This window comes from Pangasianodon hypophthalmus, chromosome 25, assembly GCF_027358585.1.
Source record: "Pangasianodon hypophthalmus isolate fPanHyp1 chromosome 25, fPanHyp1.pri, whole genome shotgun sequence".
NCBI classification, from domain to species: Eukaryota; Metazoa; Chordata; class Actinopteri; order Siluriformes; family Pangasiidae; genus Pangasianodon; species Pangasianodon hypophthalmus.
Window position 1 is genome coordinate 15,315,406 of NC_069734.1, and position 21,381 is coordinate 15,336,786.

A 21,381-nucleotide genomic window follows, 5' to 3' on the forward strand; every position below is an offset into this window, starting at 1 on the left:
AATATGATAAGCCGACTATAGGATAACCGTCTGAAATTGATATCATTATATTCTGCGTGCTATATGTAGTGCTAGATTAAACCTTCCAAAGAGATAAATCATTGCTACATCACATAGGCTACAACAGAACCCCTTTGGTAAAGTGTTGGCTTTTGTACTCGGTATATACTTTAAAAGACCAAGCTATCAAGAAAATTTGAGCAAAAGGACGAATTTTACTAGGAAACGTAGCTAAATAATTAGCATTACATCCTCCAAACCAAGAGCTAACTCCTAGCTAGCTAGTGTTACATTGCTTTATGGCTTAGCCAAGAGTCATCCTTGATTGTTTTGTTATTAGATTGGCCCCACCGCTTACCACAGTTCCGCGTCCTCTTTTTCTTATTTTCTCTTTCTTTTCTGTGTCCAGATGGGTACGTTCTCTTCGTTTTGAAAGGTTTGACAATTCAAAGTAATCTTGCACAAGTTCTACATGCTTGCAAGATGGGACCCTCTTAGGGGGGTTCTGTACATTACTCATCAAAGGATTTACGGGAGTTCTGCACTGTGAGATTTGACATTTTTATGGACTTATTGTCAGCTTTCAGGAGGCTTGCTCAATACTCGGGGCCCCAAGCAATTGCCTGCCTTGCCAGTCTTGTAGCTACACCTCTGGCTATACCCACCCAGATAGCACACACACATCTGGTACATTTGGCCAAGATATGGCATGGCCTGGGCAGACTTGGGCCAAACCTAAATCATATATATTTTCAATACTTTCAATTTTGTTGGGAATTTTTCTTTTGGCACCACTCCAGGGACCATACCTCTCTTTACAGATCACTTATAATAGTGTAAGTATAATGTGCTTTAGGTCCCTGCACCTCCTCCCTAAAAAACAAGAGAACATGGTGAGGATAATTAAGAAATTGTATGTACTGTACATACAGTATTGGTAACTAGAGGAAGTATGGATTTTTTAGGCAAGATTGGATGTAATTAACAAACTAGTACTATTTAAACTACCCTGCCAACACTGAAGAAGGTATGTACTTTATAGTTAAGTACTGGTGGTGTCTCCTTGGTTGATCCTGATCAGGAAAGTGGCTTCTTGTCTAGTCAACCATGGCATCCATGGAAATTACAAAGAAAAGGTCCTATGACCCAGGAAGTGGGGCTACTGAGGGAGCTGCAGCACTCCAAGATTCCTTTAACTGCAACTGCTACAATAATAATTATATATAGACTGCGCATGTCACACGTACGCTGCTTAAAATTCCAGCACACCCATTGTAAAATATCTTGTCATTTCCCTGATTAGTGTTGCACAGTTCAGCAAAGATTTGCTGAAAGACTTGCCGTGGCATCAAGTCCGCATGTCTGGAGATTGTGAAGAAAGTGTAATGACCCTGTATGGACAGAGTTCAGCAGGAATTGCACTGAAGGTTGAGCCATAGACTCAGTTGAATCAGCTTGTCCAGAGATTGTGGAGAAAGCCTTTTGACTCATTGTGCACAATCCTTCAATAGAGATCACACTGAAGTTTTGAAATTCGAATGTGTCTTTGTCTGGCAAAGGGATCCACCAGAGTTAGAATCAATAACATGACTCTGAAGTTGATGATCAAAGATCCAAGTGGATGGAAATCTAATGTCCAACTCAAAGATGGATGTGAACTTCTTGGATTCTTGGATTTGGGCAGTCATCCAAAGGGATGTCCTGGGATGCTTTTTCAACTCAGAGGTGGGCGGAGGCAGCTCAGTGGTTACAGTGTTGGATTTTTGATTATAAAGTCAATGGTTCAAGCCCCAACTCTACCCAACAGCCTCTGTTGCTCTCTTGAGCAAGACCTGTAACTCTATTTGCTCCAGGAGTGCTGCATCCCGACTGACTGTGCTCTGACCCCAATTTCCTAACAAGCTGGCGGATATGAAGAGAAGGACTTTGCTGTACTGTAGTTTATATGTGATGAACAAAAAGGCTTTCTTTTTCTCGTCTGTTCACAGAACGTACACCAAATTCCAAAGTGCTCTTGTGGCCAAACATAGTCTTTTCTGAGATCCCAATGTACTGTATTTCAGGGAAATGGAAAGATTACACTTGAGTGTTATGAGTGTCCTGAATGATTTCATATGAAGGAAATATTTTGGTATTAGAACACTGGATCATTGGATAGATTTTCTGTACGGTTGTCCAAGGTTTCTGCCCAAACGGGGAGGAGTGGCTTGGATTCTTATGTGTTGTAGATTGCAGGCCATCCTGGTGTTGTAAATGGCTGGTCGTTGGGTATCTTGCAGATATCTTCAAGTGAACATCAAAGATTAAGAGCCCATGAGTGATATCTATTGACTGTGGTATTATTGTGCAAACTATTAAATTTGGAGTGATTTAATAGGAAGTGATTTATTAAAGAATCACATAATTAATATTTTACTGATACTATTTTCTTTCTTTTTTGGAGCTCATTTGTTAGAGGAATATCAAGTAAAATAGGATGGACAACTGCCTGATGATGGTGGAGGAAGAAGAAGAAGATGGGGAGAGTGACCTGCCATTTTTGTTAGCTGTGTAAGTGTTGAAAGTAGATGTATACTGACCTATTTTATAATAGTATTTTGAGAAAGGTATACATTGTACTAAGTAAATGTGACATGTTTATTTAATTTTTTTTGTCTTAGTCATTTCCTTCTTATCCTGAAATAGACACTGAAGCACTTAAACTAATCATATTTACTCCCTGTTGTCCATACGGTGAGAATGCTTTATTGAACGTATAACCACTGTATTCTTTTCATTCAAATGAAATGACGGACGTGACCCTCAAGGGAACACAGTCATTATCCGTATAGTTGGGCGAGTGCTGTCATCAAGCCAGAAGCTAGTGTTTTTTGAATTTTATTCTAAATTCAAGGAAATCAGGTCGATGCGTACAGTTACTGGAATAAACAGGAACTGACAACAACTGCTATTTTTTTCTCGATTACTTGAATCACAGCTAAGTGAATTAGAAATCCGAGTCAAGGGGTAAGTCCAAGTTGAGTCACGGGTTTGAGACTCGACTCCTCAACTACTCAGGCAGATTAAATTGTAAGGCTGTCACTTATGAGATACTTTGGATAAGTAATTAAGTATCCAGGAAATGAGATTTTAAAATGAACACATTTTGGCCATTAGTGCAATGACTGCTTCATGGAGATTTTTTTTTTTCTATGCAGACTAATCTGGGCTCACGTGAATTCTTACACTTGAGTGATAGCACTGTCTAGCACATGCATGAATGGAATTTTTTTAAGCAATACTAATTTCAAGCTTAATTTTATGGCTTCTTTATGGGAACGTGACTATATATGAGTGTGTTTTGGCGTGTGTGTGTGTGTGTGCAAAGTGCTTTTAAGGCCAAATATAGTCTTTTCTTAGATCCCAATGTATTTTAGGGAAATGGAAAGATTACACTTGAGTGTTATGAGTGTCTTGAACCATTTCATATGAAGGAAATTAAAATATTTTGGTGTTATAACACCGGATCATCGGACAGATTTTCTGTACGATTGTCCAAGTTTTCTGCCTAAGCGGGGAGGAGTGGCCTGGATTCTTATGTGTTGTAGATTGCAGGCCATTCTGATGTTGTAAATGGCTGGTCGTTGGATATCTTGCGTGCGTGCACCTGTGCACGTGTAGACACATAAATACACATATGCTCACTCCTGCGCACACTCTCAAGTGTGTGTGTGTGTGTGTGTGCAGATGTGTGAGTTGGACCTCTGTAAGCTGTTTTTTTTCTCCTTTCTAGTGTAGCAGCCCATTATATTCCATTAGATGCTATTCACGTTCAAAGAATAGGCTCACATTTGTATCCAATACCTCTCCCATTTAAAGGTAAAAGACATAATTGAATAGTCATTTTGATAATACAGAGTGTAGAAAAAAGGTGCGGTCGAAAGACAATGTTTAATCATATTGAATAAAAACATTTACAAAGAGCTGTAGTCAATAGACAATGTTTAATCACACTAAATGAATTTGCCCTGTGTCCTACCATAGTCTAATGTTTAGGTTTTTTTTTTCTCAATTTTTTTTGTTTTTTTTGTCTGTTGTAGTGATAGTGATTATCGAAAAAAAAAAAAAAAGGATAACTGGTTGTCCTCCAATCTGTCAGCCGAGAACAAGGTAAGATGAACAAGAAAAGGTAAGATGAGAAAGAAAGAAAGAAAGAAAGAAGAGGAACAGATTGCATTGTACTGAAAGTACACACAGTGAAAAGATGGAAACAGCAGGAAGGAAAAGTGTCAAAGAGAGTGTGAGAATGTATTTTACTGAATACCCAAACCGAGAAGCGAAATACACACACACACACACACATAAACATGCATGAGTGCACACACATTAATCTCCAATCATACGATGCGAAATATGAGTGAAGATGAATGCGCTGAAATGTTCTGATATTATGTTTCTTATGATGCTCAGTAGCTGAAGTGCATGTGTGTGTGTGTGTGTGTGTGTGTGTGCATTTTTCAGGATATTATTCAATCAGGGGAAACATAAACAGAGATCAATAAAATGTTTCATTAAGGCCAATGATTGCTTAATAGTAAGAAGGTTACACATTTTGGTATTAATATCAAAAAAACATGTATTTGTATTCATGCATGTAAAAAAAATGGTATCAGTGCATCCCTAATGATAATTATATTTGGGTTCATTATGTTGTCATAATGTTGCATAAAATACTCTGTTCTCAACTGAGAAGATTACATTTAAAGATTTCATTCAGGAGCGTCATGAACATTGACAGTCTGTATTTCATTACACACTAAATTGATTAGGTTTATATCTGTTTCATTCCAATGCATGATCCAACAACTTGATCAAATCCCAAAATGTGAGAAAATCACACTTAGCTAGCAAGGTTTTAGACCTTTTAGTTGAGTCTGACTGTTTGCGAACGCTTTCTTTAATTGTCAAAGATGTCAAAGGATATCACAGTTAGAAAAAAAACAATTTTGTTCAAAACACAGTTAAAAATATATATATATATATATATATATATATATATATATATATATATTTTTAACTGTGTTTTGAACAAAATTGTTTTTTTTCTAACTGTGATATCCTTTGACATCTTTGACAATTAAAGAAAGCGTTCGCAAACAGTCAGACTCAACTAAAAGGTCTAAAACCTTGCTATAGTCATACATATATATATATATATATATATATATATATATATATATATATATATGTATACAGTACTGTGCAAAAGTCTTAGGCACAATATTTTTTTTTAGTACAAACTTTGTTATAGATTTTTATTTTATGACTTCTACATTATTGATTCAGTACAAAAACATTTTAGATTTCCAAACATTAGTTTTCCAGCACAAAATTAAATGTTACAGGAAAATGTTTGTATGTCAGTAAAGAAAGCTGCATATTACATAAGAGACCACTTTTAAGACAAAAAAAAAAAAAAAAACATAATGAAGGCTGCTGGGTTTTGCTGCAAAAATAAGAAGCAAGTGTGACAGTTAAATATAAATTGAATGTTCTATTTCTCACACTTTTAAGGTTTGCATTTGGCTCATTACCAGCGCACATGTAACTGAAAAGTACTCAATATTCCAAGAATAAATACGAGTAGTGGAAAGTGGGCAAAGTGACACAATTATAACGCCACCCAAGAAAAAAAAAACACTGCAAACATGTACATCAAGGAAAAAAATGAATTAAACTGTCATACATTCATTATTCAATATGATAGATCATTGAAGGCAGCTTGGAAAATATTAAATCATTACAAGAGATCATTTGATTTGAACACGTAGGAACAAATACTATTAGGAACACTCCCTGTTCCATTTTTTTTCCTTACCTGGCACATAAATGTGTTTTCTCTCCCCTAACGACACACAAATGTTTTACAGAGAGAGGCCCAGCTGCAGTATCTCATTCCCTGTTTCTCATTCGTCTCCATTAAGCACTTAATCCTGGTCAGAATTATGGTGGATCCGGAGCTTATTCCAGGAACATTGAGTTCATGGCAAGAATATACCCTGGATGCTACACCAGTTCATTGCTGGGCATCACACACACTTCACACCTAGCACCCAATCCATTTAACAGTTTATTTTTGGGAGTTGGGAACTATCACAGGGATAATAAGAAGTGCCAAATCCTGGATCTGTGAGGAACCAAAACTACCCATTGTACCACAGTTTCACCCTTCTATCTCTCTGGCCTTATTTCTTTTTTGGGAGTATTGTACATGCGTTTTAGCATTTATTATGCATTTTGAGCAATAGAAAACGTCGTTAAGGACCATCGCTACATTATATTGTAAGGTTCTTCTATCAAATCACCTGCTAAGCCCTCATGACACACCGCTAAAACAAATCAGTCATGAAGTAACACCTTTAAAATGCAAATCTAAATTCAGCGTACGGAGAGAGTGATAATTGAACCTGGTTGTAGTATGTGAAGTGGCGTGTCTTTGTTTTTGTTCGAAGTGCTTTGTTGCTCTCGTACTGAAGATTGGCCACTTGAATCATGACTGGCATTTTCTTTGATAGGACATTTGCGTTGTATGATAAAGTGTTATTTCAGTTTGTAGTGAGCTTAGAGATATGTGCTTGAGAGTTGAACGTCTGTTTACCCCATAAAAAAATTGCACGGAAAGATTTCGTTCCAATTTTGCCCACCTCTACATTTATATCCTACTTATGGAAAAGCAACTACCACATTTTTACAACAGGGAATGAGTTCTCAGTATCTAAAAATCAAACTTGGAGCGGTACAGGGAGGGAGAACAGATTAAAAATGTTATAATGCACAGTAGTTCTTGGACAGTACATATACCTGATATCAGTGTAGGACACACACTGTATTGGTGTGGGGGCAGAGTACAGTATGCGGGTATGTTTCCACCAATTTTCAGGACGAGATTTGATGTGTCACTTGTACTGATTGTTAGAATGCCAGTAGACACAATGTCCATGTCAGTGAGTGGACAGTGAAGGACAGACTGCATGCTCTTGGGCTTTAATTAAAACAAGCTGTCAGAGACCGTCTTGAGGTCCAGATTGAGGTTCTTCATAAATAAGTCACCCTTCAGCCCATTCCACGCAAGCCACGGAAGGCCAGAGTGTGGAGGAGGACAACTCCACTTCATCAAAAGAGCACTTCATCTGACTGAACAAACTGTAGGGACATGATTGTGAAGTAAATCACTATTTCATATCGGAGACAATACGCCAATCTGGCTGGAGGAGTGCTGGTGCAGTAATGCCTTGGTCTTGAATGGCTGAAGATGAGGTACATTTCTGAGGATTGAAAGGTCAGAATTTTGCATAAATAGCATGATTGCAAATGAAGACATAGCGGACGGTAAGGGCAGATCTGGTCCAGACCTCAGGAGACTATGGAGCACAATATCAGAAGACATTCTGATTGACCTTCTGCCCACCAGTTTCATCAGTCCTTTCTGCATGACAGGAGAAAATCCCATAATTACACATTTAGAGGCACTTTGGCTCTCTTCACATTGTTCAAACAGTGGAGATCTACATGGAGACTAAATACAAAATACAAAAAAATACTGCAGACAATGATATCTAAGAAAGTGAAAATATCTTAAATATAGTCAGATGTATCTAGTATTTCATTAGTATCTTATTAGTATTATAAGATTACAATAAACCTATTTCTAGACAATTTGTTTTACTAATTTCAAGCTTGAAATAGTCTTGTTCTATTGGCAGATAATTTTTCTAATTTTATTCCTGGAATGAAGCAAAATTATCTGCCACTAGAACAAGAAAATCTAACGCTTGACATGCTGAATAATCTTATATTTGATTTATAAAAGTCTCATAATAAGAAATATTAGATTTACAGTAACTGCCCCATTCAAGATTTTTTTTTTCACTTGCTAAAATAGTATTTTATTTTTTAAAAGTAATAAACTGCTGTTAGCTGTTAGTACTCTTTTGTCCTCCCCTTGATTATTGTTTTTAGTTATTTAATCTGTTGCGAATTCCAGTCCAACAACAAGTGTAGCATTTCTTTTCTTTTTGTTAATTATGGTATGGTGATTTGGAGTGATGCAAAGTGTAAGTTTGTCTTCAAATGCTGTCATGTTTTTTTCACACAGCTTACAGCTCCTGAATATGTTCTGCCTTCACCAATTTTAACATGTTCTTTGAAATCCATTCATAAGCAGACCTTTTTATTCATTTATGAATTTATTCATTCCTAACCCTAACCCCTGGCTGAGGAGAATGGCAACCTGTGCTCTTTTGGAAATTGCTCTATTATTTATTATTGCGCATTTCTATGCAATTATAAGTTAAGCTTCTTCGTCAGTATTCGAACTGAATCAGTTTGACTGACTCGTGATTAGTGTTTGAAGCAGTCCTGAATACTAGCACTTATACTCCAACTCTTGGGTTTAGCTTTGACTCTGTCAGTTCTTCCTACAATTATCTTGCACTTGGTATCAGTACAATAACCAGAGAAAAGCAGCACCAGCTGTGAACATTAACAGCAGCTGTATTGCTGGAAGTCATTACTTTTGTTCAGGCTGCTTGACGCCTTCGATACTGGATGCCTGCCGTGCAGAAAGCCAATGAGCCTCTGAATGTGCAGTTTGGGATTTTCTCCAAATTTTACTTAGAAGAAAAAAAAAAAGGAGTAAAATGGTTCACTAAGCTACACTGAACGTGATTATGCTACAGCACACTTCAGTGCACTTGCAACCACAATAATGACACATTTAAATGTGTGCTAAAATCGAACACCCATTTTTACATTTAATATGAAAAATAAAAAAAAAAACTATGACGATATATGAATTATATATTACGATGTGTATATGGGATGTAGGCATTTTATCGCACTTTAAATACTCTACATTGAATTGGCACTGTTGTTTGTTCACTTGATGCGGTCTCGTGTTAAGAAAATGTGCCCATGATAATCTGAATGATAATCTGACCAAGCATTCATCACTATGCTTACAGCTCACGTAAGTTAATTCATAACTTACTTCATAAAAAAAACAAATCAGTCCCCCAGATAAGCAATGTCTCAGATTAAAAATATATTTCACAGAGGGTAGCATTGTTGCCTCACAGCTCTACTATCCACGGTTCGATCCTGAGCTCGGGTTACTATCTGTGTGGAGTTTTGCATGTTCTCTCTGTGTGAGTTTCCTCCTGGGTCTCCGGTTTCCACACCAAGTGATTCATTTCAAACTCAAAACTTGACTCATTGGGATTTTGGACTCGATTTGTACTTGATGTAGACAACCAATGATTCAGACTCATAAACACTAACTCATCATCATCATGTCTAGTTGAAGGTTAATGGCTTTTCTCAAGGGCCCAATGTTTCAACTCAGCCTTCAGTCCATTTGCACGAAACCCTAACCAGTGAATATTTCCACTTAGAGCTCACACCATGCTGATATTAATGCCTGAGATTCAGTAATACAGCGCCTGTGTTATAGACTTACTCTTTACTACGTTTTCCATGAGCATCGATCACAGTAGGAGAAAAGTCCTTACCTGTCTGATCTGTAATTTCATTGCTGTGTACAAAAAATGTCAGCAAAGGTCAAACCAAGAGAACGTGTCCACTGATGTGTAAAGCTTTCTGTTTCTTTACTGTCGTCACTGTTCAGTTCTCTGTAATTAGCATGGACTAGGGGAGCGGAGAGAATGGTGCGTAGAGAAAGCAGCTTATTTACTCCTCAGTGAATCTTCCTTGGGCACGGTGGCTTAGTAGGTAGCACTGTTGCCTCACACCTCCGGGGTTGGGAGCTCGAAACCCGCCTCTGCCTTGTGTGCATGGAGTTTGCATATCCTCCCCGTGCTTCCTCCCCCTAATGATTGCACACCACCCTGTGATGGGTTGGCTCCCTGCCCAGGGTGTCCCCTGCCTTGTGCCCCAAGCCCCCTGGGATAGGCTCCAGGCTACCCTGCGACCCTGTCTAGGAGATGTGGTACAGAGAAAGGATGGATGAAACCTCATTAGTGGTCCTGGTAAACACCATTGCCTGGTTATGGCAGCATTATAGCGTGTGAAGAGTAATTACTCACAGTCCTACATCTGCTGGCCCTTCCGTTGGAGAAGAGTTTGCGGTATTTTTAATCACCGTGATGATGTGTTGATAGGATGCCTGTACATTTATACGCTTGATAAGAAGCAGAGAACTTAATGATGTTTACTACTTTTATGCCCACTACCTTCTACACCAACTTGAATCAAATAAACAATATAGCTTGTAAAATTATATACAAGTAAAAACAATGATATGAATATGTAATGAATGTGGCATATCATGAATCTACACAGAATAGCCCATACTGAAGGTGTGTGTGTGTGTTTGTACATAATTTTACAATATACGGTAGCTTGTAAAATTATATACAAATAAAAACAATCAAAGAGTTGTAGAGATCCACAGCTCAGATGGGACAAGCTGTACACAAGACACTCCACAACTCTGGGCTTTACAGAAGAATGGTGAGAGAGCAAAGTCATATTAAATCCAATTTTGAGACTCGGAAAACAAGTGGAACAAGATTCTCTATTCTGATGAGAATGTTGAACTTTGTGGCCTTGACACAAAGTGCTATGTTTGGCAGAAAACCAACACTGCAGATCACTCTGAAAACACCACCCCCACAGTGAAGCATGGAGGTGGCAGCATCATGTTGTAGGGGGGGGGGTTGTGTGTTGATGTTTTTCGTCAGCAGGAATTGTAAAACTGCTCAGGGCTGAGGGCAATATGGGCAAAATTGCTAAAGGGCAATCCTAGAAGAAAACCTGTTTCAGACTGCAAGATACTTGAGACTGGGGCAGATGTTAACCTTCCAAAAGGACATCAACACTAACTTTACTGCCAGAGCTACACTGGAGTGGTTCAAAATCCAAGGACCTGAATATAATAGAATGGCACAGTCAAAGCCTTGACCTCAAGTCGTTTAAAAATTGCCGTTCGCCAAAGGTCTCCATCCAATCTGACAAAGCTTGAACAGTTTTGACAAGAAGAGTGGGCGAAAATGTCAGTGCAATGCTGATTCCAGTTTGCAACACTACAAAATGTGGAAAAGATCAAGGGTGGCAAATACTCGTCCAAGGTACTGTATTATTTCCAAATGGCACATTGCATTATGGGTTCATCATCTGGATGCGAGATATTACAAAGTATTATAGAACATCATAAAGAGTATTGACAATAAATTGATATTGATCAATAATTAAAAAGTTTAAGTTTTACTCAGCACAGACTAGGCAAGGCAGAAGAGATAAGACATTACCCTTTTATTATCTTTCAATGCAAAATGGCACTCACAGATATACTTGACACTAAGAATGTAATTAAGCTGCTCACAAATATAATGACAGATTTGAACACGAGACAAATATGCCAATGTTTTAATAAGCCAGAGCAGCAATTTTTCTTATTATACAGAACACAAGCCATGGCAGAGTCTATTACTATTGTTGTTGTTTTTCTTTGTTTTTCTCCTTTGTTTGGGGTTGCCACAGTGGATCATTGACCCACACATTTGATTTGGCACAGCTTTTAAGCCAGATGCCCTTCCTGAAGCAACTCTCCACAATTTTATCCGGGCTTGGCACCGGCACTGGGAGTGCACTGTCATGTGCAGCCCCAGTGGCTGGGGTTGGTTCCCTGGCAGGGAATCGAATCTGGGCAGTGGCGAGAGCTCCGTGGCCTAACCTTTAGTCCTCCAGGGACCCTGATGGCAGAGTCTGTTACATGTTTGGAAAATCTATAGTAATAAAAGTACTTCCCCATTGCTTTGCTTAAAACCAAGTACATTTAGAGAGATATTTCAAACTCTAATACCGCAAATAAACATTCCAGGATTTCTTGAAAACCTAACGGAACTTTTAAAGAATCAGGTAAAGACTGATCAGTTAAATATTTAATGTAAAAATTAAGATACACACCATCCGGTATGATAGGATGTCCAGGGTTTATTATAGAAAAGATAACAAGGAGAACCAGATGGAAAACACTGAAACAAAAAAAACATGTATCATACATCAAAATGTATCATACATCAGTGTCTTACAAGTTTCATATCTCAGTTCAATTCAATTCAATTTTATTTATATAGCACTTCTAACAACGGTCATTGCCACAAAGTGTCAGGATCCCGGACTTGCTGTTTTGTGTTTCAGCCACTAGAGGCTCTCATTGTTCCCCCATGTTGTTTTCCCTCTGTTTGTTAATTGTCATTACTGCCACCTGTGTCTGATTTCACCATGTGTATTTAAGTTGTCTTGATTAAGTTTCCCTTTTTATCTTGCCTAGCCCTTCGTGTCTCGAGTAAGTTTTTCCTTGCCTGTTGTAGTAGTGAAACCTTTTTGTGAATTTTTTCTTCTGATAACCTTTTTATTGGATCATGTCTTTGAGGAGATTTGTGCTGTGAATTTTATGTTGGACTATTTCTTTGGATTCACCAACAGAATTTTATGGATAACCTTGCAGAACACCTAGTTTTACTTCAGTATGCATATCATTATGTCAGGGTGCCATTTTTTTCTCTCAAATTATTTTTAAGTATGCTACATTTTCTAGTATGTAGCAGAACATTGAGCAAGCATAGTATTTAGCAAGCATTTAGTCGTCTGATTGAGTTATGTTGGATTTTTTATGTTGGTATTGATCTGCGATAGCTTCAGACTGGGATAGTGTGACTATGTTTTCTATATTTAATCCAAATGGCAGTATTAAATTAAGTGTGTGTCTGCCATAATGAGTGGGTCTGATTATGTTCTGACTGACCCCTAGTGAGTCTAGAATGAACGCAAACACTATTCCCAGAGGATCTTGTGGATTAACAAAAAAAAATATTACAGTCTCCAGCACTTACTGCTTTGTCTACAGAAACTGTGATGCTTCCTCCTCTGCTGGATAGACAAGGGTGGTGTATATATGTAGCTGTATCTGGGAGGGCTAGGTTCATTTAGCGCTACAAACTCTTTTGGTCTAATCCAAGTTTCTGTTAAACACAGTATATTAATTTTATGATCAGCAATCGTTTCATTTACAATAAGTGCTAAAGATGTAATGATCTAATATTTAGATCTTCAGTCCTAGTTTCAGATTAAAGGTGCAGTGCTGGCTGTACATTCAGTATGAGCTAATTTTATCTTAATTACTTTGCTATGATAAACTTTCCGAGTATTTCTACATTTTTGTTTAACTCGGGGAAGAAACACAGTCTCAATATGGTGGAACCTGAGTGATAACTCAAGGCAGCAAGCAGACGGTCAGTTTAGCCTGCTTGCCTTCTCCCAGGCCTTGGCTCTAGGCCTGTTCTGAAACTATGAGCTATGGTACAAGAAATAAGGGCAGCACCTTCCCCAGTGAGATGGATATAAAAGGCTAGTCTTGCCTTCAAAACTACTCCAACTGTCAATAAAGCCCACATTGTTTTTAGAGCACCACCTTGACCTCCAGCAGTTTAGCAACCCTAACCTGCTGTAAGCTACATTGCCCCACTGCATTGGGATGGAATTAGAGCATATTACTACATCAGACATCACCTTCGCTAATTTACACACCTCTACAATATCAGTATTAGTAACCTCTGACTTACAAAGGCATATATCATTAGCGCCTACATGGATAACTACTGTACCTTTGAGAACCTATGCTTCCCTTAGACTCTAAGATTACCTGCTATGTCTGGTGCCCTGGCTTCCAGTATACACCTAACTAATGCTGCCTCAGCTCTTGCGACTGTAGGAAATTAAAAACCTTTCTTTTGTTGTGTCCTGTGGGGTCTTCGTCCCCCCAAAAAAAAAAAACAACAACAAAAACAACAAAAAAAACAAATAGCATGTCTCTGATTTGTATCTGTATTTATATCTGTTTAGAACACATTATCTGTTCATTATGAATAATGTATTCATATTCATATCGCTAATAGGCATAAACCATTTTTAGGATAGAAGGAATTGTCCCAAATGACACCACTGAATGACACCACTGGCAATTATTGATTAAGCATTACCACAGTCCTCCCTACAATCAGATCTTGAACACTAGTCTTTATTATACCATCAAAAAAAAAAAAAGTTTCCAAAGAACTGCATTCCCACAATGTCTCAGTTTTTCCCCTATAATTATCATTTTGTAAGCTTTCATTCTGTAACAGTTTTTTTTTATTCAGTGAAGCACTTACTGGCACTCATAGTTCCTGATTGTCTTGAAGAGCCTGAATTCAAGAACACTCTTTATACCACAGCACTGTTGAATTCTCAAATCTGAGTGGTCAGAAGGTGTTGACTAATTTCTATAACAGCAGCTCTGACAATAGTGCTGGCTACAAAGCAAATTACAGGTTTATATTAATGCACTCATTCATGATCATTTCTATGGTAACAGCTTAGGCACTTGTATGGTGGTCGGTCCACATAAATGGCATGACAGCAGGACAGGAGGGCTCTACAGAGGGTGATGCGATCGTGAAAGACCTCAACCATCCGAACAATGGACTCTTCTCTCTGTTGCGGTCAGGGAAGCACTTCTGCTCCCTAAAGGCCAATACCGAGAGGATGAGGAGGAGCTTCTTCCCGCAGGCCATTCGGGCCCTCAACCAGTACAACACCAAAGACTAAGAATCGTCCATCTCCATCCATACATCTCCTTCAAACACCCAACCTCCATCTACATCTACATTACATAATGTTACTAATTTATTTTAGCATTGCAGTTTAGTATTTAGTATTGCTTTTTTTTTGTCTTATTAACTTCAAGACAGAAAAAAAAGATATGCTGGTGAAGGAACAACTGTTTATACTCTATATGGCCAAAAGGGTCTGCCCATTAAACTCATATGTGGGCCTTTCCCAAACTATTGCCACAAAATTGGAAGCGCACAATTGTACAGGATGTGTTTATATGTTGTAGCATTATAATTCACTTTCACAGGAATTATGGGGCCTAGCCCAAACATGTCCTAGCATGACAATGCCCCTGTGCACGAAACATAAAACAGGGAGTCATGGAAAAGATTGCTGGTGTGATTGCAGGTGGTGAGATCTTGACTTGCAGCATGACAAAAAAAAAAAGCTGAACTGGATTCAACTTTAAATTACAAGCAACACTCATAAAATGTTGTCCCACTACATGATGGTCTGTGTATAGCCTTCCATCTGGCATGTAATTTTCCCCCCAAAGAACTCATGCAGTGCTTCATCCCAAAGTGTGTGATAGAAAAAATCTAATGTTGTCTGGCAGGCAAAATGTCAGTGTTCTTGGTGAATTAAAAGAAAGTAACAGGTGAACTGCATTAAAAGCTTAAAATAACACACTTGCTGTTTCTTTGTTAAATTTATTTATTTATTATCTATTTATTTTTCCCCAGTTCTCCCTAATTTAGCATTGACCAATTCCCTCCCATCAGGCATCTCTCCCTTGTCTTCTGTTTATTAATTGAACCATCCAAGTAGCTAAGTAGCTAAGCAAATACATATATATATATATATATATATATATATATATATATATATATATATATATATATATATATATGTTTAAGTTTGACATGTCAGTCATGTTCATTCCCGATTTAATGATTGGCAGCTGGTTACAAGGTTCCGCCTCTTTAAGAGGTCTACCAATCATTATAAGGAGAAGCCGTGCGTCCAGGCGGGACAAGCGAAGAGCGGACTGTCCAATAAACATTGAGATTTGCTTCTGTGCAAAACTCACCCGCCCACATGCCATTCACTCGTAGGGACTCAAAATGATGTGTTAAAAGCCTGTTTTCCAATGAGCATTAATCTTTCATCCCATTAAAACACAGAGTACACGAACGCATAATACACACCAACTGACGCACCAATTTCCCCCAATGTATATTAACTGGAGTTGGTGCTTGTAAGTATAGGTTACAGCTAACAGATACTAGGGCTCAAGCTCAATCCTGAGCTTGGGTTACTGTCTGTATAGAGTTTCTCATGCTCTACCCATGTTTCCGAGGGTTTCCTCCAGGTTCTCCAGTTTCCTCCCACCTCCCAAAATTGACTGTAATTGCCTGGTGTCCCATTTAGAGTATATCTAAGGTGTATTTCCGCCTTGCTCTCAGTGTTCCTGGGGATAAGCTCTGGAATCACACCAACCCTGACCAGGATAAAGTAGATCATGAAGATGAATTAATGAAAGAATGGAAGAGAAGCTGCTACCACTAAAGGTAGTCAATCTCTCAGTCCTTTACAATCTTATGTTCTCCATTTTTGTGATGTTGCAAGTTCTTACCAAGTAATTTGCTAAAACACTTTTCTCAGTTTGTTCTTTGTATTCCTTTTAATGAGATACAGTTGCAGAGACCTCCAGTTTGCATTTTGATTGCCCTGTTTTACTTTTTTTTTCAGCACCAGCTTGGTTCCAACTGCACTGGCAATGAATGATCACACCTGTTTCTTTTTTTAACCAACACCTGTTTCTTGCAAATGTTATTATTACGGTTTCATTCAACCAGTCTTTTACTACATTTATGAAATGCACAGCAGGAGGTCACTCATGTATAAATGATCAGTATTATTTATATATATATATATATGCCCTGGGAAAACAATGAAATTGTTCATCAATACTTGGAATTTTCCTCAGCATATAAAAATTATGTCAAATTTATTTATCTTAGAAAGCTACAACTTATAGCTTTACAACCAAATGTGTTTACACACACTTGGACATGCTTTTTCAGCTCTGTCCACAAATTGTCTACGTGAATCAGGTCAGGGTTTTGTGATGGTCACTCCAGTACATTCACTTTGTTGTCTTTAAGCCATTTTGTTACAACTTTAGAGGTATGAGTAGGATCGCTGTCCTGCTGGAAGACCTAATTGCAACCAACATTCTGGCTGATGTCTTGAGGTTCTGCTTCAGTATTTATAGTAATTTCCTCCTTCCTCATGATGTCAGCTATTTTCTGAAGTGCACCAGACCCTTGATGCTGCCACTCCCATGCTTCACAGTAGTTCACTTCACAGCTGCACAATACATAGTGTTGAATATTATGGCCAAAACAGTCGCATTTTTGTTTCATCTGACCAGAGAACACTCGTCCAAAAAGCTAGATCTTTGTGCTGGTGATCACCTGCAAGCTTCAGTTTGTTTTTTTTATGCCGGTCTTCTTTCTTGTGCGACAACCTTTCAGGCCATGGTGATGTACCACCATATTAATGGTGGCTGTACATACTTTGGTACCTCATGCCCCAACTCCTTCAGGGGTTCTTTTGTTGTTGTCTTGGGGTTCTGTTGATCCTTTCGGACCAAAGTTCCTTCATACCTGGGCATTAATTTATGCGACATTCCTGAGCAATGAAAAGACTTTATTGTGCAGATGATTGTGGTACATTCTGTTGTTTGGAAATTGCTCGTAAGGAGTTTTTGAGGTCCACAATTTTTTTTTTCTGAGGTCTTGCCTGATTTTGCCATCGTATCAAGGGCAAAATACTCTAAATACAGCCACAGGTGTACTCCCAGTGAACTCTTAATTACGACAATGGCCAATCAGAAGCTTCTTTAAGTAATTACATAAATTTCTGGAATCTTCCACGTTGTTTAAAGAGACAGTCAACTTACAAGTTTGTATGTAAACTTCTGACCCACTGGAATTCTGATATACTGTATAAAGCCAAAATAAATCTGTCTCTATTCGATTGTTTTAAAATGACCTGATGTGAACAAAGTAGATGCCTTAATTAACTTGCCAAAAGATATGTATGGTAACATAAATTATATGCTTTTTTTGTTGTTAAAAAAAAACCTTGAGATTGAATATCTTTGTCCTAGGTGTATGTAAACCTTTGGCCTGAACTGTAATTGCAAAGCTACAGTGCACACACTGGAGACGTGAGCTGGTATAAGGTCGTCTTGTTCAAACTAATAACTCTTCATGAAGTGCCAAGAACACCAGGAACTGCAATGCCAATAAGACATTCAATGAAAGGGCATGACATTTCGAAAACTAATTAACCATATGTTTACGTTTTCTGTCCCTTAAATATTGAAGGAGTGATTGTTCTTTTCACAACCAACTAATTTTCAGGTTCATTTCAGTTCTCAGAGTAGCTGATGTGAACGTAGCATATATGAATGAATGAATGAATGAATGAATGAATGAATGAAGGTAATGAAACATGTTTCTTGCACAATTGATGTATTGTACACCCACCAGCCACTTTAATAGGAACACCTGTACACGTGCTCATTCTGCATAAATCATTCAGAATGGGGGAAAATGTGATCTCAGTGACCGTGGCATGGTTGTTAGTGTGAGCATATTTAACATGCCAGAATTCAGCCACAGCAACATCTGACAGATTGTACAGACAGACAGCCACACACACAAAAACTTGAGTAAACAGTCATTGACAATGTTTGCAGATTAATCACTTTTTAATAAACAATGCACATCATAATACAGAACCTAAGTTCACATTATCTACATAAATACATTGCCATATATAAATCTCAGGTTGGTCAGAGGTCATGCATTTGCTTTTGTGTAAAATGCCAGAACAGTACATTTGTTCTATTTTAACAGAAAACAAAGCAGCAGTACAAAAACAAAGCAAAAACTGATTCTGTGGATGTGTGCTTGGTTTGCATTTATGCATTATTTTGTTTTCTGTATATCAAATAAGCCTAGTTTTGCCCGACCACGTTTGGCTGGATAACACTCGTCACACAGTGTCAATGGCATTTAAATAATGGTGAGGCAGTCATTTATGTAGGATCTAAAATATATATCCTTATTAGAAGTTCTTGAGATGTAATGTAGAGGGTTTGGATAATGCCCTGTGTTTCAAAATAGGTGCTGTGGCACCGTTACATAGCTAGCTAAGCGCAGAACACTTAAATAAACAACATATCTTGTTACAGTACATCCTCCCAACCCTTCATAACCCTAAATATAATATATTTGCTGCATTAACACACACTCAGCAGATACACAGGAATCATTCACTGCTTGCTAGCTAATGTTACCTACATTGAAATGTAACTAACATTAGATAGCTAGCTAGCTAAGAGCAGAACACGCATTCATTTAAGTAAACAACATAACGATCAATATACAGTCAGTATGTAGCTACAAACGCAATCAAGCCACAGTACGTCCTCGCACCTCTTCATTTAACAGAAGTTTTAGCTTCGGTAATACTTGAAAAAGCACACACGCCTACATGAAAAGACACAACTTTAGCTAACCTACCTCCCTTTCTGCAACTATCCCAAAAGTGTGCAAAGGTGAGCTAGTTTGGAACTAACACAGCAGATGAATGTATGTCGCTGGTATCGTTCACTGGTACCATTTCAACAATGGGACTTAGTCGGTCAGTCAGTCAGTCAGTCAGTCAGTGAAAGAAAATTCCTCTACTAGGCCGGGCTGTTAGGCATTTTGGCAAAAATGACCAAAATTTATGAGCTTCATTAGGCTCCATGCAAAATTGGACATCACTGTTAGAGTAATACTGAGTGCGGTGATTTTGGACGTAAAGTTCATGCTGTTGTCTATCATTTTATTTACATTTAAGACCTTAAGCTATTGAGAATCACTATGCTGTAATGAAGTACATTCTGTACATTTCATATTTGTTTGCATCAACTCAGTAACCACCCCAACTGACAGTAAAATCTCTCTCTCTCTCTCTCTCTCTCTCTTTCTGTATATATATAATTTCAGTTGTGCTTTAATAGTATGGTTTTTACAGATTGTTTTACAGATTGTCCTTGCATATGTCACATGCAGAAATATTGAGGCGAACGTTAATTTCTCTTCACTTGGAAAGGTCTCTAAATTCATTCTGAATCCGAATCCTTCCACAGGAAAATAAATTACGACATCTAATGGCACTTTACATCAAATTCCACTTTTTTTGCATTTCACATTACCTTGGAATGAAAATCCCAGCTGAGACCTTTCTCACAGTTTTCACAGAAGGAAAGATGAAATATGAGTTAAGCCTTAACATTGCATATGTGAGGCAAACTAACACACAGCCTTTCCTTTTCCTCCTACAGCTCCAGTTCTTCCTCTTGATCCAAACTGCTGTACCTCACCGAGTCCTTCAGTATGATGTCCCCGGCACAGCTGGCATTCTCTCTGAAGGCAACATCAACAAACGCCTGATCCTCTCTGAATGCATCGATGTGCTTGGCCTCCCCTTCCAGTATGACGTCGTCTGAGATTTTGGCACCATCTCTTGGAAAAACTCTTGTGCTTTCCCTAAGTGTGATGTCATCAACATGTTTCGCTTCATCCTCATTCTCCTCTGGGATGGATGGAGGCAGGCTTTCGGCATCCGAGTTGCTAAAGACGTAGCCGGGCAGGGTGAGGTGTGAGTGTGTACGCATGCTGTGTGAGACGCAAGTGCTGCTGGCTCGTCTAGATGAGCGATACACTCGGTTAGTCAGTAGGACTGGGACCTGGGATTGAACACTGCTGTTGCTGTTTACGCTAGTCAACACTGATCTGTAGCGATAATTAACCAGCACAACTGGGCCCTTCCAGTCGAATGCTAATGTCCAACGCTGCCACGTCTTCCGTATCTCTGTCTGGACCTGAGGAAGAGTAAAGAGTTTGTCATAAATTCACAGCTCAAAGCCTCCTGGAAAAGCCTGTAGTTTGATTTTGTACTGACAGTAGTTACTTTTTTTTGCTGTTATTTATTTCTTTCCTTGTGTTTTCAGTCCTTAATTGTGTTTTGGCAGATGTGTTCTATATTGATATTTTGTGCTATCAGATAAATATGCCTGAAAAATATTAGCATTTGACCTCATACCTTCCCTTTCAATGTGCTTTTCATTGTAAATAGGCTTAGAAGTTTATCTGCTTCACTAAACAGACTTTTGGCCTCTTTTCCTTTCTTTATGGTATCATACATAAAATCATTGTATAAACCTGTTTTTTCTGAAGCTGTTAGAGCATTGGAACATGCTCTAACAAAAGCACATTATTATTATTATTATTATTATTATTATTATTTTTTTTTTTTTTTTTTAATTAATTAATTAATTTATTTATTTTTATTTTTTTTTTACAAACCCTTACACCGGGATTTCCCATTTGAATACATCTTTGTGTTTTCCTTAATTTAACACATCTGATTCAAGTGATCTGTTAATTTACAAGCCGTATCTGAGAAGGAAAAAGTGGGAACACACAGTATGGGACCCAGGGGATCTAATAATTAAGCCATATCATCTCAAACACATGGAGCACATTTCAGAAATGGCAAGTTAAACTGTGGCTTGATAATATTTAATCTCTTTATAACAAATGGATTGTAAGCTTAGCTCCTAGGGCTAGCACTGACCTTTACACTTAAATGTAAGTGTCG

At 38.1% G+C, this 21,381-nt stretch overlaps 1 protein-coding gene across 1 annotated transcript in view; it reads right to left on the reverse strand.

Annotated features, from left to right (window-relative positions):
* Nucleotides 1–18,408: 18,408 nt before the first annotated feature.
* pth2rb (parathyroid hormone 2 receptor b) overlaps nt 18,409–21,381 on the reverse strand; it is a 45,062-nt gene continuing 42,089 nt past the window's right edge. The window contains exon 13 of the mRNA XM_026947788.3: nt 18,409–20,602. Within this exon, the coding sequence (XP_026803589.1) occupies nt 20,057–20,602 (546 nt within the window). The 3' untranslated portion in view covers nt 18,409–20,056. The remainder of the gene's footprint in view (nt 20,603–21,381) is intronic.